Source organism: Oxyura jamaicensis, chromosome 1, assembly GCF_011077185.1.
Source record: "Oxyura jamaicensis isolate SHBP4307 breed ruddy duck chromosome 1, BPBGC_Ojam_1.0, whole genome shotgun sequence".
Lineage (NCBI taxonomy): Eukaryota > Metazoa > Chordata > Aves > Anseriformes > Anatidae > Oxyura > Oxyura jamaicensis.
The window spans coordinates 37694836-37712003 of NC_048893.1; the positions used below are offsets into that span (position 1 = coordinate 37694836).

Here is a 17168-nt window from a genome sequence, read left to right on the forward strand (position 1 = left end):
TGGACCTTCAGAATGCTACAGCTACCACCAAAGGTGAGCTGGGCATGATGCAACTCTGCTACAGAAGGAGAAACCTTCCTGATTTACCCTTGCATTTATTTTTAATCCAATAGCCAATTATTCCACACACCCCCCCAAAAAAAAAGATGAATGTAAACTTACACTGCAGATTTTGAACTCTCGTATTGTCCATTCTGGGAGCACTGATTCAGACAGCATCTCAACTATCAGGTCTCCATAGTACAAGGAATCCTGGTCGAGGGGCCAGTAGTGATCACACTTTACCTGCAGGGACACAGAAAAAGATAGATTCATTGTCAGTGACAGCTGGAAACTGTGCCCCCATCCAGCACCGGCGTAGGAGCAGACTTCAGACCTCTGGTGCCTAAGGATGAAGGAAGAATCACAGAATCATCTAGGTCAGAAAACACCTTCAAGATCATCAAGTCTGACCATCAACCTGATCTACTGAGTCCCAACACTAAACCATGTCCCATAGTGCCACGTCCACATTTTTCCTGATTACCTCCAGGGATCTACCACTGCCTGGGCAGCCTGTTCCAATGCTTGACTACTCTCTCCATGAAGAATTTTTCCTTATGTCCAATCTAAACCTCACTGTCACAGTGTGAGACAGTTTCCTTGCATCCTACCACTTAATGAAAAAAGAGACTGTAATCTTCTTTGCTGCAATCATCTTTCAGGTAGTTGCATACAGCCATGAGGTCTCCCTTCAGCCTCCTGTTCTCCAGAATAAACAGCTGTATCAGCCAATTTCATCAGCAACTCATCATCAGTCTTGTTTTCTAGTCCCTTCAATAGCTTCATTGTTCTTATCTGCCCATGCTCACGCAACTCAGTATCCTTCTTGTATTGAGGAACCCAAAACTGAACACAGTACTTGAGGGGCCAGTTACTTCCCTAGTCCTGCTGGCCACACTATTTCTGATGCAGACCAGGATGCCGTTGGCCTTCTTGGCCACATGGGCACGCTGGTGGATCATGTTCTGCCGGCTGTTGACCAGCACCCCAGGTCCTTTTCTGATGGGCAACTTTCCGGCCACTCTTCCCCAAACCTGTAGTGCTGCATGGGGCTGTTGTGATGCAAGCACAGCACCCAGCACCTGCCCTTGTTGAATGCCATACAGTTGGATGTGGTCCACTGATCCGGCCTATCCAGATCTGTCTGCAGATCCTCCCAACCCTCACGAAGATTGACATTCCTGCCTAACTTGGTACCATCTGTAAACGTACTGAGGTGCACTCACTCCCCTCATCCAGACCACTGATAAAAATGCTAAACAAAACTGGCCCCAGTACTGAGCCCTGAGGAACACCACTGGGGACCAGCCACCAAAGGGATTGAACCCATCCATTCACTAACATCCAGCTAAACAACAGCCTCAGCCTTTCCCTCTTCTACTAAGTGGATGTCTGCTTCAGCTTGTCATACAAGCAGATCAAGTTAGTCAGGCAGGACCACCCTTCATAAACCCATGCTGGCTGCTTCTCAGCACTTGGTTGTCCCATATGTGCCACGTGATGGCATTCAGCGATTTGCTCTATAACCTTCCCCGGTGCTGAGGTCAGACTGACAGACATGCAATTCCTTAGATCCTTCTTCTTGTGGACTGGTGCCACATTCACTAACCCCCAGTCAGCTGGGAGGTTGTCCAGCACTGCTGGAAAATTATTGAAAGTGGCGTGGTGAGCACTTGTGCCAACTCCTTCAGTACTCTTGGATGACTCCCGTCATAGACTTAGGAATGTTTGACACATACAGGAGGTCACTTACAGGAAGAAAGAGAGTTTATAAACTCTCCACAGTCCTCCTGAGTTTCCTGCCCCTTCTTCCAGAGTTTATAAGCTTGCTTTCTTCCTGAGTTCCAGAGGCAGCTCTCTGTTTCAGCCAGGCTGATCTCCCCTGCCAGCTCACCTTTTGGTGCATTAGGACTGCCTGCTGTAGCGCCTTATAAGATTTTATTCTTGAAGAAGGTCCAGACTTTACAGTTCAAAACTACCACCTCTCAAGGGGCTCTATCAACCAGGTTTCTCAACAGGGCAAAGTCTGCCCTCTGGAAATCCAAGGTAGCAGTTCAACTAACTACATTCCTTACTTCACCAAGGATCAAAAACTCTGTCATTTCATAATCTCTGTACTCAAGGCAGTCTCCAGCCATCACATCACCCAGAAGTGCTTCTCTGTTTGCAAATAACAGGTCAAGTGGGGCACCTGGCTCCCTCACCACTTGTATATGAAAGTTTTCCTCCAGGCACTCCAGGAATATCCTAGACTGTTTCCTCTCTGCTGTACTGTATTTCCTGCAGACATCTGGGAAGTTGAAGTTCCTCACGAGACCAAGAAAGGCAGTACTAACAGCAGCTGAATTCAGTGAGAGATGTCACCTCCTGCCCTTTCAGCTCCATAAACAGCAGCTGGGATGGGAAGGGACTTGGATGGGGCTGGAAGTGAGAGTTCTCATTGTAGACGTTTGTGGTGGGTGGAATGGGAAGCACTTCACTGATGCCCCAACATTTCCGTGCTAGCTCTTCTCAGAGCCCTGCACAGGCGTCGGATGTATGCTTCCCTGCCTCTTGCTGAGACATGACAGTGGGTTCCTACCCTGAGCCAGTGAGGTGCAAGAAGAGATGGCGTGCTGCCTGCTTGCACCTGCTTTCTCCATCGCAAGGAAAAATGGTAAACTAAAAGGAAATATCCCCATACGTACACTAGATGAACACTACTTCAAGTTAGTTTAACCTTTTTACAGATCTAGTCCCTGTCTTACAGAAGGTGCAGGATATGGTCATCCATGGGGAGGTGGATTGCTGAGGCAGCTAGACAACCTACCTAACCTTGTGCTCGGTAACGCTGGTAAGTGTGTGAGTGGTCTCTTTCTTACTACAGCAGGGCTTATGCATCAAAAAGGGTGCCATATATTTAATGAGATATATTTAAAGAGCTTTTATTTAAAGTAGTAGATGGTAGGGGTAGATGGGATAAACTGGCTTTTCTTTTGCAGCTGGCTGTCCTTCTGAATACTTAAGGGAATTATATTAGTACTAGTGAACAAAATGCTGGATTGGAGACCAGAAGCACTGAGCTCTGTTCCTAGCTCTAACTCTGACAAGCTGTATGATCTTGGGATGGTCACTGCATACTTCACTTCACAGACAATCTGTCTCCAGTCTTTAGATTACAGCTTTCATCTCTTACTGTGTATGACCATACATCTCCTTGAGTGGGGCATGAGTGTGATGCAAATAATAAGCATGAGCACTTAATAAATATTAAAACATTAATAATGTCATTATAAAAAAAACAATAAAACAATAATAAAGTCATTAATAATGAAGAAAAGTTACTGCTCACCCGGCCCTTCTCAACACACTGGGTTACCATGACAATATTGTGGACATTTTGTTCCCATGCCATCTTCCAGAACTCATCCTTGGTGCCAGGCAAAGGGCCCTGAGTTGCTATGTATTCTCTGCGGAAACTGTTGCCCTGCAAGCAAAGAGAACTCCATTAGTTTCCATAAAGGCAGAAAAATGATCTTGTAATAACTGAACAAGCCATGGGGCTACAGCCAGGGCTCTGCAGCGATGGTGCCCTTGTTGGGACAATGGTTTTGAGAGCTAAATTGTTGTCTTGGACTTTGAAGCAGAAGGCTGGTGGGAGCTGAGAGAGGAAGAGACTGCAGCAGTGTATCTAAATACTCTTCCTTTTGTGACAATCAAAGCTTTTCATTGTTCTATTGTGTACAGCACAGTCTCAAGCAATTTGGAGCTACTACAAGCTTTTGTTTTACTTTTACTGTTTTTAATAAATTAGCTGAGTGCTGGCTTGAAATTTATATAGTTAAAGCCACTGCTATTATCAATCACAACTCTCTGGCAAAGGGCATTACTGTAATCTCGGCCAGCTTCACCAACCTGCAAGATGCCAACACTGTCAGGATGAGCTACAGCTTCACAATATGGATGCCACCTGCAGTGATAGCTACAGTTGTTGTGGACAGTGCATAAAATCAGTGACCTTTGAAAATGTGTCCTTGGCCAATTAGACCTGCTATCTTACATAACTATAGCAATCCAAGAAAGCGTCCTTGAGTGCTGGCTAAATCACTCACAGCTAACTTAACGGCAGTCAGGCACGGCCTTTCAGCACACCCACAAACTGAGTTCTCAGACTTTTAGTTAAAGTGAATAAACGAAGGGGGAGGAGAGCCTTAAGCCTCGAGCCTTCGTATTCAGTTTCAGATAAAGGACAAATTGCCACTGCAGGGAGGATTGTAAAATAACATCCCTGAGTCACTTACTGGTATGTAGCTTGCATTGATGTAGTCTGAGCAAGGGTCATCATCAACATTGGAAAGTTTCACTCTTGATGTATCATCTAGGAAGAAAAGGATGACAAGAGATTTGTGGCTAAGTCTTGATTTTCAGTCCCTCTCCCATTTATAAAAGTGCATTTGTGAAAGGACCAGCAAGATTATTACAGGAATGTTATACATAGAGGGAGAACTGTTTATGTTTGTACTGCTTCTTTCATCCAGGAGGGCTGTGGAGTGTTCCAAAGACTACAGAATGGGCAGGTGAGGTGAAAGCAGTGAATATCCAAAAATTTCTTTGCTGAGTTGTACAGAATTGTTGCACAGAATTTCAATGCACAGGAAAAAAAAAGAGCCACAAGTTGCACAGCACCTGTTAACTTCAAAACTGCCCGATAGGTGATTAAAGGGGGCAGCTTTCAGTGAGAGGTTTTGCCCCAAGAGAACACAGCTAGCCTCACACGTCCCACCATGCAGAACCACACTAGCTCTACATGGTATAGTAGGTTTCCTCTGAAATAGAAACAGAATCAACAAAGCTAAGTCAGACAGCACTGAATGGATGATACCAGTATGTAAACAACTCTACTGTTATTTCTGCTATTCTTGTTATCAGCAGTGACTGAATGCCAATAATAGCTTGAGCTTTTCCTCTCTAGACTGAACACTAGTCTACTCTCTAGACTGAACACATCTCTAGTGTGAAATGAAATTACTGGTCTGCATGAAGGTGCTTAGGGCCATACATCATCTGCCTCCAAGCACCAGGACCGGAGCTGGCAAAGGTATTTCATCTCTGACAGAAAGGAGGGAAAGGACTGGCTGCACTCTCTTTTCCACAAGGCTTGCTAAGGAAGTGAAAAATAGCTGGTGTGATGTAATATTACACAACCAAAAGTAAAACTCACAGGGCAATATATTATTGTATCGATTTTTCCCTCTGTTCTCTGGCAGAAGTGCTATGTCACATGTTTGGTTTCGACCCGCATCTTTTAAGTCCTGCAAAAAATTAGAAATAAAATATGAGGTGAAAATAATTGCAGGATGTGATTTGACGGCACAGTGCTTTTCAGCTCCCAAAGGCTGTGAACAGGGAAAAGGTGTATTTTTTAAAACAAAACAATACAATACAAAAAACAAACAAACAAACAAACAAACAAATAAAACAAAAAAACAAAACTGAAATCCAAGCTTTCCATGCTTTGTCACACACACGTGGCACACAGATGAATGCCCCTGACCTCAGCCAGGTAGGCATCAGGCAGAGGCTACCAACCAGAAGATGCTAAGCCAAATGAAGAGCTGGTTTCTGTATTAGCACAAGTGGAGTTCAGGTGAAACTCTCAAACTTGTTTTGGTTTGTGTGAGACAAACAAATGTAGGTCTTTCAAACGCATTAACACATTGATTCAAGCGGCCCACGCATTCCTAAAGCAAGATGCTTTGTCTAGATTTGGTTCCCACCTCATATTCCTTGGACAGGAGGTAGTTGGAGTCTGCTTGGAGTTTGGTGAAGTGTGCTTCGAAGTGACTGACTTTGATTGGACTAAAATATTCAACGGGAGGAAGAAAATCACAGGATGAATCACAGTCATAATTTATCCAGTTGGTTTATCAAGCTTTTTTAAGTATTAATTTTTCTTTTTACCTGGAAGTTTTCCGGTTCCTAGAAATGGTATTAAAAGAAAAAGAAACACTTCATCAGTAAGCTGAATGGGGCTGCTCATCCATGATGCCATGTTAAAATAGCTCTCTTAGAAACAAAACTTTTGATGTTACCCTTTTTGCCCCAAGTTCAGATGGACTGTCAGTGGCCTGTCCCTGCGAATGCTCAGCCTTGCTGTAGGTCTCTCATGGCCATTGCTGGAACAAAAAAGAAGGTATTTTCACTTGTTTTACCATAACAGCCTGATACCTATAAGAGCTGCCGGTAGCACGACTTACAGTAGTAAGCTGGAAAAAAAGAATTTTTAAAAGTCTGGTTTGATTTATGGCTCTGATCACGTGATACTGTTTTTAGCTGTGGCAGAGTTTTCTTGCATTTTCGATTGCTAATAGTGATGTGGGGCACATGAATGTGAACAGGCAATAAGAATTCATTCCTCCCAGCTTATCATTAAGGAGAGCGTCCTATTTCCTACCAATAATGTTGCAACTCGTTCAGTCATGCAAAATGGTTTCAATGGATAAAGCTTTTTTCAAAGTTGAGACAGTAATTCACTTTTTAAAAACATATTTAAAATTCACTATTTAAAATTCATCTATAATGTGAAATACAAAGTTACCATCAACAGAAAATGGGGAAGTAAAGTTTGAACTAATGTTTTGGACCCTGAAGTAATGTTACAGTTTAAAATTTTTGAATTGAAATAATAAAGTCTAAATGAACAGTTTCAAGAACTCATCTAAAACAGGAATGAAAGTAATTTGAAATATTTCATTTTTGCCAAAAGACATTGAGTTTGCATGATAAACCTGCTTTTCAGAAATATTCAGACTCTTACAGAAAACAAGAAGTTGCAGGGATCCTCTATGTGACAATTCTTACATCAGTGGGTAGCTGAATCTCCTATCCAGAATTTATTCATCTATTAGCATTTAAGTCATTAGTTCTACACTCGATGTGCATAGATGCTAGGGGACACATATTTCAACTGTTAAATATTTCAGTGCATGACTCCGATTTTACAGTTATGCTTTAAATACTGTATTGCTTCTATCAAAATACTTTGGCATGGCCTCGCAATTGAGGCTGATTAAAGGACTCTACTTACCCAACTTTTTGTCTGCAGACAAACAAAGCAGTAACAGCCACTAACATCACAATCAGAAACAAGCCAGCACTCACACCTTCAATAACTCCAAAGAGAGGCTCTGGAAATGAAACAGTACATTTAAATATTTTGAAGAAAAGACATGAAGAATCAAAGAATCAACAATGCTCAGGGGATATATTCACAGAAAATGCTTAAATTCATGGAAATTCAAAACACCTAATTAAGCCAGGCCTTGGTTTTCTGTTCTTATTTTTTCTAAACAGTATGCAAAGCTTTGCACACCCAGAGTAAAAGAAAACACAGCCCCATCGTATGGGAGTTTGGTTATCTTGTACTTCAAAGTTTCTTGGTAACAACATCACTGAGCATTCACCCTTTCTTCTACTGTCAGCAGCTCCATCAAGCAGTCCTCTCAATTTTCAAATTCATGGCTTATCCATGGCCATTATTTGCCATGGATAAGCCATGGCTTCAGAATAATTTCAAAGTAACCTTAAGGAGACTGCATAACAATCTGGTTTTGTTCCACTCCTTGCAAATCATTCTGGATACCAGAGTGTTTTGAGGCACAATATATAATCACTTGCTACAGTGAATGAAAAACAAGCCTGAAACTAACCTGCCTCTGTAGTGATTGGTAAAGAGAAGAAGGTGTCTGCAAAGAGTGGTTTGGGAAGTTCCTTTGGGTCTTCACTGAAGAGCTGGGTGAAAGCCCGTATGCTGATCCTAAATAAAATGGTACAGTTAATAGTTAAAGCTTAGCAGATGTTCAGAGCCAACAGTGGATAAATAAAAGATTCAAATAAGAATTCACTTGCCTCTTAGGGGTAACTAAAACCTGTCCATTGACCACAGACAGATCTTAATGCAGGTGTCTGAGTTAAGTACAGCAGCTGGGAGAGGTGAATCCCAACCCAGCTAATACAGATGGAGGGCTCAAAGGTACCCTTTGAGGTAATGGATGGGGCCCTTGCTGCTGGCACATGCAGCCTGACAGAGTTTGAAGGCAGGTTCAACAGAAGCTGGTGGTGAGAGGACTCAGAAATGCTTCTCAGTGGGGAGATGTTTCCCCTTCAGGTGATGGGAGCAGGGCAGTTAATGGAGAAATGTTACAATCCTTTTGGTTCTCCTGGTAACATTGGTATTTCCCAAACTGAATTTTTGGGAAATGTGCCCTAATGAGAGCAGAGAATGGTACGGGCTCCACAGCAACATCTTAATGACTATGAAGAAGCTGAGAGGCCTGATGTCCACTGCCTGGCATGTGCCTTCCGTCCGTGTGGCTGTCCGGTGAGCATCTTGCAGACCTCTTTGCAAAGTTTTTGCTAGCATGAATGGTGTGACTGAGCTGCACTGGAGCTCACATTTTGTCTCACAGCCGGTTAGCAGCTGAGCCTGGTCTTGGCAGCAGTGCTCTTCTACATCCTACAATGAACTCAGGCCTCACTCTGGAGCCTCTGGACTGTGCCATGGGTTAGAATAACCTCTACGTTTTTCTACCTTGTTCCAAAGGACTGGTGTGGGTAGTGGTGCCACATAAATTCAGTGTACCATCCCTGCCTTCTGACTTAGATGACTGTCTTAAGTCTTTCTAAAGAAAGATTTAATAACTACAGGAAAGCTCACATCAAAAGGAAATAAATAAACCTACTCACTATGCATAATTACCTCTCTCATTCCCATGTTAATGAAAGAATGGTTTATACCTACGGAACTGGGCATAGATAAAGCTTTTATAAATTGTGAGATGAAACAGAAAGAACATTATACAACACAGTTATTAACCTGCAGAAGCTCAAGTGTATCAGGCACTCAGACAGCACCATGGCCAATAATGTGACAGAGCACAGTTACCAACATAAATCTGACCTATATGCAGTCCGAGGCTTTAGGGGTCCATCACAGAATTTTTGCTGATCTGGATCACACTTTCCTCCCAGACTTTCCATTTCTCCTCCAAGCTTGATGTCAAAGCTTTTATAGTCACTGTCAGGGTTTTCAGCACACCTACTGGCAAAATAGTTTGTCTGGTAGATGCGTATAGAGTCGTTGTGTTTGTACTCCAGGTAGGAAGGTAATGGGTGCTGCTCATCAGGCTTTGGTCCTTCACTACCTACATCATGTGCAGAGACAGAGAGAAGATTTACATATCACAGCCATTAATGTGATGCAGCATTATAAGCTCAAAGAGCTGATCGTCAAAATTTTTATTATCCAGCTTTCTAGCATTCCTTGAAGGGCTACACTGGCTATCTTGTGAGTATCTTGGGTTCCTTGTTTCTAGGATCAACGCTGGTACAACGTTTCTGGGGAACTTCAAACAGATTTCCTCAGAAGACCTCAGAATAGCTGGCAGTAACATTTCCAGACCCAAAACTGTAATAGGTATGCACAGCTTAAATTCAATACTATGATATTTTTTTCTGTGCTGTTGGTGGCAATCTCTGTGGTCCAAAATCCTGGATCCTACCACCAGCTACTTCAAAAAGCAAGTAAAAAAATCCCACAAAGGGACTAAAAGGGTTTAGTGTATACAGAGAAAAACTGCAATAGGAAACGACAGGAGTCTGCTGAAAGGAAACGCACGGTAACGTGTAAAAGACTTTCTCAAAGAGTTTTGTAATCTGCACAAACACGACAATGTATACCAGGGAAATACTACCTCTGCTTTTTCACTTAAGGGCTGATGGACAGACAGATTAAGAAATTTTATTAGGGATCATAAAATGTGTCCTGGCATGCCAGTAAATGAAGCCGCTTCTAAAAACAGCATATTAATTGTTGAGACATCCATCTGCTTTGTCACATATAGGCCAACTACAAAAAAGGATGCTTCTGGCTGAGAAGTTCTTCTGCTTCTGTTGCTATTGACCTTCTGAGGAGAAGACTGAGTGCTTAAGATTCCAGGCTAAGGAGCCCAAAACTTCTGTGAAACTCAGCAACTATATGAGAAGTCACTCTGCTGTGCAGTGATGGGAGTGTAGCTCTGCATGTAACTTGTACAAGCCACAGAGAGAACGGTATTAAATCATGACACTTACCATCAGCCTCTCTGACAACCACAGTAAAGTACTTCACAGCTCCATTGGTATCACTAAACCAGCTGCAGTTAAAAGTAAAGTTGATGGAGGATTTGGTAATCAGCACTTCTTTTTTGTTCACTCGTATGTCCGGAGGTGGCTGAGGAGGGCCTGAAAAATTAAACAAAATAAGGGGAAAAAAGGAAAAGCATTGTCTATGTAATTGCTGTGAGCTACACCTAGCAAGGGAAATGCGATTTTAATAAAGCTCAGCTGACTGGACCCAAGTTTCTGAATCTATTCTCTTTGCAATCAAGGAAGTGCCTTCATCTCCCACAGGGAAACTGCCAAAGGATGAAATAAGCCAGCAATGAGTTAACCATAATAACAGTGGCAGCTCCTCAGCAGGAATTCCTCCAGAAGCCCACACGGAAATGCATTAACGTCTTGCTAAATCTAGGAAATTAGAATTTGTAGATGCTAAATATGACACAAGTATAAATCAGGTATATGGAGGCCAGTTAGCACACTCACTACAGGAAGTTACCTATTTTAAGCATCTAAATGTTTGCTTCCCTTTCCAAATGAACAGCACTGAGCCAGTCAGACACAGCATTCAACTGCAAAGTACCATTTTCCAGGCTGACTGCAGGATTTCTACAGGAAATGTTCTTTGCATGATAGAAAGCTATACCTCAAATAGTGACACAGCAGAACTAAACTGGAAAGCAAAGAACATAAGGAAAAAACTTCAGAGAACTAGTGCAGCAAAAGTGGGGATGTTAAGGATCTGCACTGCAGAATCATTTAAAAATCTGCACTACTGAAATTATATTGCATGTACAGAAAACACATAAAATACGTAAGCAGATGGCTTAACTTTAAAAGGTTTCAGACTGGAAAAAGAACCAAAAAATCACATTTTTATGGTGTTTAGCTAAATCTCTTAAATCTCTAAAACCAACCTTCATTTCTGGGGAAGAGCTGTGTTTCTTTGGGGAAGGGCCTCCAGTGATAAACTGGGAGAGCAGCAGTGTGCAAAACAATTGAGAGCAAGCATGGAACAGCTAACCTTCAAACAGGACTCAGTCCAACTTGTTGTTGCATGGGCTGTTATTACAGCTGACTTTGTAGCATTCTTTGTAGTACAGGAAGGAGACGGACACAGTTACAATTAAAAGGTAATTGCTTCAGGGTGGGGAAAAGGTGGGTTTGTGACTGAACTCTGTAGCTTAGCTCAGTAGCTCCCAAACCAGGCGTAACTTTTACCATCTAGTGCTTCACACAAGTGGAGCCTTTAATAACAAGCTAGAGAGGCAACTGTGAATAGGCCTCTTGGCCATCTGTCATTTTTAAGAAGTTTAGCACTGGAGCTGTTCAGGTCCCCATGTTACACTATATCAGAAGAGAGCACAGAGAGCCCAAAGAGGACCCAGCGCCATAACCCAGCGTTGTTAAGGGATCTTTGTGCTGAAGATGGCTGCAGTCTGTCAGAGGAAACAGCCAGGCACAAGAAGCCAAGCAGCTACCGTGAGGACAATTAAAAGTGTGTAATAATGAGGACATCTTCGGTGCTGACTGACTATCAGAGTGACAGGATAATTCTTCTTGTTTATCAAGCTATATTTCGTGAATGAGACTAATAAGCAGGTTTGGCAATGTACTGAGAGACAGGATAGTTAAAAACCCATGTTGTCTGCCACCACAGGGGCCAAAGGACAGGTTCTCTCTTCTTTGGCTACCCAATTAAGAGTGCCACGTACTGGCAGTTGTGGAGTTCAGAACTTCTGCTGTCTAGCTAGCACAAGCAATTACTTATAGCTGCTCACTGCTGCCCTTCGCAGTGGTTCTGCATTCCACTTACGGTCGATCATCGTGATGGTGCTGTCTTCAACTACTTCACTTGTCATGTCTGCAGAATGCACCTTGATGGACACCAGGTAGCGCTTGTGGGGAACAAGGGTCATGATATTAAGCAGAGATTTGTCCTTTTCTATCCTCTTAGAAAATTCCACTTCCCGAGTGTCCAGCTTTTTGCACTCAACGCTATACCCATCAAAGTCAGAATCGGGAGGAGTCCAGGAACAAGCGATGGCAGTAGAGGTCTGGGGCCGACAATGAAGACTTTGTATCTTGTCTGGTTCTAGAGAGATATTAAGAAATTAAAGTTCGGTGAGAAAAGGGACAAGCATCACATATTTTTCTACTAACCCCATGGCTCAGGCTGCAGCCCTAGATTCTACATCAAGTCTTTGATCAGAGCAGGAGGCTGGGAGCCAAAATTTCTCTCCTGCAACCGTGTACTGCCTGATTATTAGGCAAGACAGTCTAGCTCATTTCAGGCATCTGAAATTGGAGCTAGTTGCATTGGCCTCTTCAGGTTTGTGAAGCTTCAGTAATTAAATGTGAAAAAAATTACTTGCTGAAGTCTTAAGAAGAGCAACACTGGAAAGCAATGGATTTCTAGCACTGTGTTGCAATTTATTTGGAGGTTACATCTGATTAACAGTATCAGTCAATACTGACATTGTTATCTCGTGACTGATCCGGTTTACTGGATAGTACTTGGTGTGTCAATATTACTAAAACATACCAGAAAAGTATGCTTTGCCCATGTAATATTGGAGCATTGTACATAACATGACATGCAGTAGCAAGAATAGGATTTCACTTTCAGATGGCAGGCACCTACCTACATTTAAACAGTTAAATACAGGTGAAGGAGGCAGCTATGCTGTCATTTTTAATTAATACACTGAATGTAGTCTAAAGATCTATTCAGCATACTAAATGTTGGTGTGAATTTGGAGCTTAAACCCACCGTGTGACAGGAAAGTTTGCCAAGGCTCAGTTATTTTTACAATTCCAGGTCACTTTTTCAAATCAGCCTGCTACCAAGGTTGCTAGAAACAGCTACAAGTGATGAAAACCCCCAGACATTCACTGACTGCCAGAAACGCACACCAATGAAACACTCTGCTTCTAGTTTCAAATCTAGTACAGCAGGGTTTCATTGAGCCTTCCTCTCTGATTGTTCAGAAATATTCTGACAATCTCAATATCCTACTGTCCCCAGTGCCAGAGAAGTTTGGATATTCAGCCTTGTTTTACCCCTGAAATGGATCAAATCAGACTCTGCAACCAAACAGCCCCACTCTGGATGTGACGTTTGCAAGTGTATGCCCATTTTAAATCTTTGACCAGTTGACCTTGTACACAGCAAGGGCTTATTTGAGAGTCCAGCTGAATTCATTGCCAGTCATTCATGAACTTGTTAATGGAAATTACTAACTGTGAAAGGAATTGGTAAGATTTAACAGCTTTGCAACTTCTCTAGCTGAGTGTTAGGGGGCAATGGAAATCCTTACGTACTGGTTCTCACACTTGCAGACTGAGACTGACTGTATGTCTTCCAGCTGTCACCGCTGACCGTTCTCACGCTGAACTCATAGAGCCTTCCTGGTCGCAGGCCATAGATGATGCGTACTTTTGATTTGCTGCTGCTGTAGGGATTGAATACTGTGAGGGAATCCTTTGGGAACCACTGCAACTCAAAATCATCATAGTCTGTCCAGTCTGGAGGACCCAGCCATGTGATCGATAGAGAAGTGTTTGCAACATCAGTAAATGAGACAGAGTTAGGAGGGCTGGGTGCTACATAGGAAGAAAAAAAAAGAGAGGGATTCTTACCAAACTTTACCACAAAACAAGTAAGATGAAACATCTATTATTTTCTTCATGCACCACAAAGTAGTTGATGTTATCCTGGATACACAGTTACCGCATCTGCACTGACTGTGGTTACTTCCAGAGCCTTTATGTATTCCTAAGACTTTGAAAGAAATACCTGTTCTAGGTGGCCCTAGGTACCTGCTCTAGGTAACTTGAGCAGGGAGGTTGGACCAGATGACCTCCAGGGGTCTTTTCTAACTTAAACCATTTGAATCCTGACAGAGATGACTAACCAAAATCCCAAACCTTTTGGGTCTCACCTGTTCTTCCTTCAGCATTTGCTGTGTTGGTCAGGTCACCACTGTGAGTTACCACAACCAGAGTGTACTTTCTGCCAGGAACAAGCCCCTGGAAATGCCACTCTTTCAGGTCTTTCCTGTGCCACGTTTCTTTCTGTGTCCCATTCGGGTTGTAAAGATTCAACTCATAGAAGTCGACGTCTCCTGCTGCTGGACCCCAGGTGAACCACAAACTGTCTGTCATGTTTCTGTTGGAAGCCTTGAGACCAACAACTGGCGCTGGTACTGAAAAAAAGGGAGTGGATATTACTTTGTGTAGAACTTACTTATGGTGAGAAGCAACAAGGTCAAACAGACCTTATACTTAGATATAAAGGTTTTACATAATGACAGCCATGTAGTAGTATAGACAGACACTGCAGCTGGCCAAAAATCCAGGAGGCATCAGGAAGTAAATCCCAACACTTTGCTTTCATATTTTGAACAGCCATTGTCCCAAAAAGGAGCTGAAATATTCATAATAGTTTTGCAAATGTTAAGCAGCTTTTTCCTAACCAGTGTCTGGGAACGTCCCATTGTGAGGTAGCTAGAGAAAGTGCATCGCTGTCCAGAAGCAGTGGTACACAGATGTTACTACACAGCGGATCAGAGAAGGTTTCACAGATGGTCAGGTCTGCTAGAGCTGCTTAGGAAACCCAGCTTCCCACATGTGGCTGAGCAAACATGGAGATGCAGCCAGAACTCCCCAGGGGAAACAAGTTTTATTTCACTGGGAGACTGCCTACTCCATTAACCCTTCTTGCTTTGCCTTTTTGTCTTTTCCACTCACAGACCAGTACTGGCTTTTGAGTGGGAGACAAGTGTTTTTCTTTATAGCTTATGCAGCATAACTTGGGATGCCCTTCTCCTGACCTGAGTACCTGCGAACTATTGTAAAACATAGATAACAAACCTTTTCTGATACATTTCTCTTCTTGTAACCACATAACTTAGAATTTTCCCTCTTATTTGCCTAATGCTTTCATGTACAAGAAAATTTACATACTTCCAATAGTTGCCCTTATCTAGTATGAGCATCACACTCAGACAAGCTCATTGGTGTCTCTCACAAGTACCACACTGGAAACAGATGGTTTTCTTATATGTTCTTACCTGTTCTCCCAAAGACAGATGACTCATTAGTGAGGTCTCCGCTGTGGGTAACGATCACCATTCGATACATCCTGCCTTGCCGCAGGTTCAGGAATGAACACTGCTGAAGGTGCTGCTCTCCTGAAATCCTGTCATGAAGAGACTTGTCTGGATTGTACAGGAAGATGTCATATGAATCAAGCTCTCCTTGTGAGGTGGTCCAGCTAAAGGACAGTCGGTCAGTGGTGTTCTCAGTGACCTTCAGATTTGTGACAGCTGCTGGAACTGAAAAGAAGGATAAATGCAAGAGTAAGTAACAGGGTGACTATCCACTAAGCTGAACCTTAAATAAAGTAACAACTCATGGCTGTAATATATTTCCATTAAGCCTCAAGTAGCTAAGTAATGTCAACAGCAACTTTCATAAGCACGGGAAAAGCATTTATGAGGTGCCACTGAGTCTCTCCAATACAATGTTTGTATTTCCCAGTAGGCCTGGTTCTCCAGCCTGTGCTCACCACAGAACTGTGCATTAATTTCTACACGAAGCTTTAGTAGAGTGAAGACTGCAAGACTTGGCTCAAAGTTTAGAGATTCTTATTTACATTAAGTCCTGTGCTAAGAGCCTTGAGACTGTGAATTAAAAACTTTGTAACAATAAGGAATTCAGATCATTCCATAATGGATAAACTGAGGGAGGTACTTAGCACTTTGGTTTAGTATTCTTATATGAACTATGGCCACCTTGGCCACCTTATTATGCCAGCAAATTTCAAAGTCACATACCAAGCACATAACAGGAAAAATCATGCATAAATATCTGGAGTCTGTTCTTATCAGAAGCTTTCCAGTATCAAGATGTACAGATGATTCACGTATTCAATGGTATCTTACTGAGGGAGCTATAAATAAACCAATATGTTCTAATTACCTGTTCGGCCAACAGTTTCTGCTCGTTTACTGAAGAGTCCACCACTTACTGTCAAAACCTGTATTTTATACTTCTTGCCAGCTAATAAATCTTCAAATTTGTGCTGTTTGGCAGTAGCTGGTTCTGATTTGTTGCTCAGTAGGATTCCTTGCTCATTCAAGAGCAGAATGTCATATCTTTCAGCTACACCAGGAGCCTTCTGCCAGGTTACTAACAAGGAATGACTGCTGTAAGCATGGTGGGCTAATAATTCTTGGACAGATGCTGGAACTGGAAGCAACAATTAAAGGCATGACATTACCAGGTGAAATAAGGACCATTCGGTACACAATTTTGAGTAGTTAATAGAGAATATACATCTGCATGTTCATTCATGGGAAAAGTGATGAATGCCTGTGCATGTATTTTCACAAGTAAATAACCCCTAGACATAAATACAGTCAGGTGAAGTTACAGAACATCATAGATATCTGAACTGGGCATGGAAAAGCAAAAGATATACTTAAATTATAATGAAAAGGGGGATGCAGAGTTGGATGAACTGTCTGAAGCAGGTAAGAAAGGTGTATGGAGAATAACCAAAAAATAAAAAGGTGTTAAATTGGTTCAAAATAGTGGCATAAAATAGAAAATGTTAGCCACCTGCTGTTGCACAAAAGTCAAGGCCAGAGCAAACATACAGGTGCAGAAGAGAGAAGATAGATTAAAAACAAGTTGTCTTTTGCATCCTGACAAGTAGTGTATTGGGGCATTATATCACATAAGAAGCCTTGACCACGCAATGGGTACTGCCAACACACGGCATTTGACTGCAGAGTCCCACATATACATCCGTTGGATAGATTTGGGCACAGGACTGGGCAGGGATGAAAATTCATCCTTCCTACAAAGACACACTTTGGGCTGGGAACCTGAATCCGACACACATTTACCCAGGTAAAGCCACTTTATGTGACAGATCTCACTGCTGTTAATAGAGCCACACCTAAGCATTTGCAAGAGCA

General features: G+C 42.4%; 1 protein-coding gene across 2 annotated transcripts in view; it reads right to left on the bottom strand.

Annotated features, from left to right (window-relative positions):
- PTPRB (protein tyrosine phosphatase receptor type B) overlaps positions 1 to 17168 on the bottom strand; it is a 63923-nt gene that overhangs the window by 8224 nt on the left and 38531 nt on the right. For both annotated transcript variants that reach the window (XM_035334957.1, XM_035334949.1), the window contains 16 exons: positions 16165 to 16434; positions 15255 to 15518; positions 14124 to 14387; positions 13504 to 13785; positions 11996 to 12274; positions 10153 to 10302; positions 8981 to 9224; positions 7731 to 7837; positions 7109 to 7208; positions 6114 to 6197; positions 5983 to 6000; positions 5799 to 5880; positions 5243 to 5333; positions 4323 to 4399; positions 3374 to 3508; positions 163 to 285 (listed from right to left, as the gene is read on the bottom strand). In XM_035334957.1, coding sequence (XP_035190848.1) covers positions 163 to 285; positions 3374 to 3508; positions 4323 to 4399; positions 5243 to 5333; positions 5799 to 5880; positions 5983 to 6000; positions 6114 to 6197; positions 7109 to 7208; positions 7731 to 7837; positions 8981 to 9224; positions 10153 to 10302; positions 11996 to 12274; positions 13504 to 13785; positions 14124 to 14387; positions 15255 to 15518; positions 16165 to 16434 — 2570 coding nt within the window. The remainder of the gene's footprint in view (positions 1 to 162; positions 286 to 3373; positions 3509 to 4322; positions 4400 to 5242; positions 5334 to 5798; positions 5881 to 5982; positions 6001 to 6113; positions 6198 to 7108; positions 7209 to 7730; positions 7838 to 8980; positions 9225 to 10152; positions 10303 to 11995; positions 12275 to 13503; positions 13786 to 14123; positions 14388 to 15254; positions 15519 to 16164; positions 16435 to 17168) is intronic.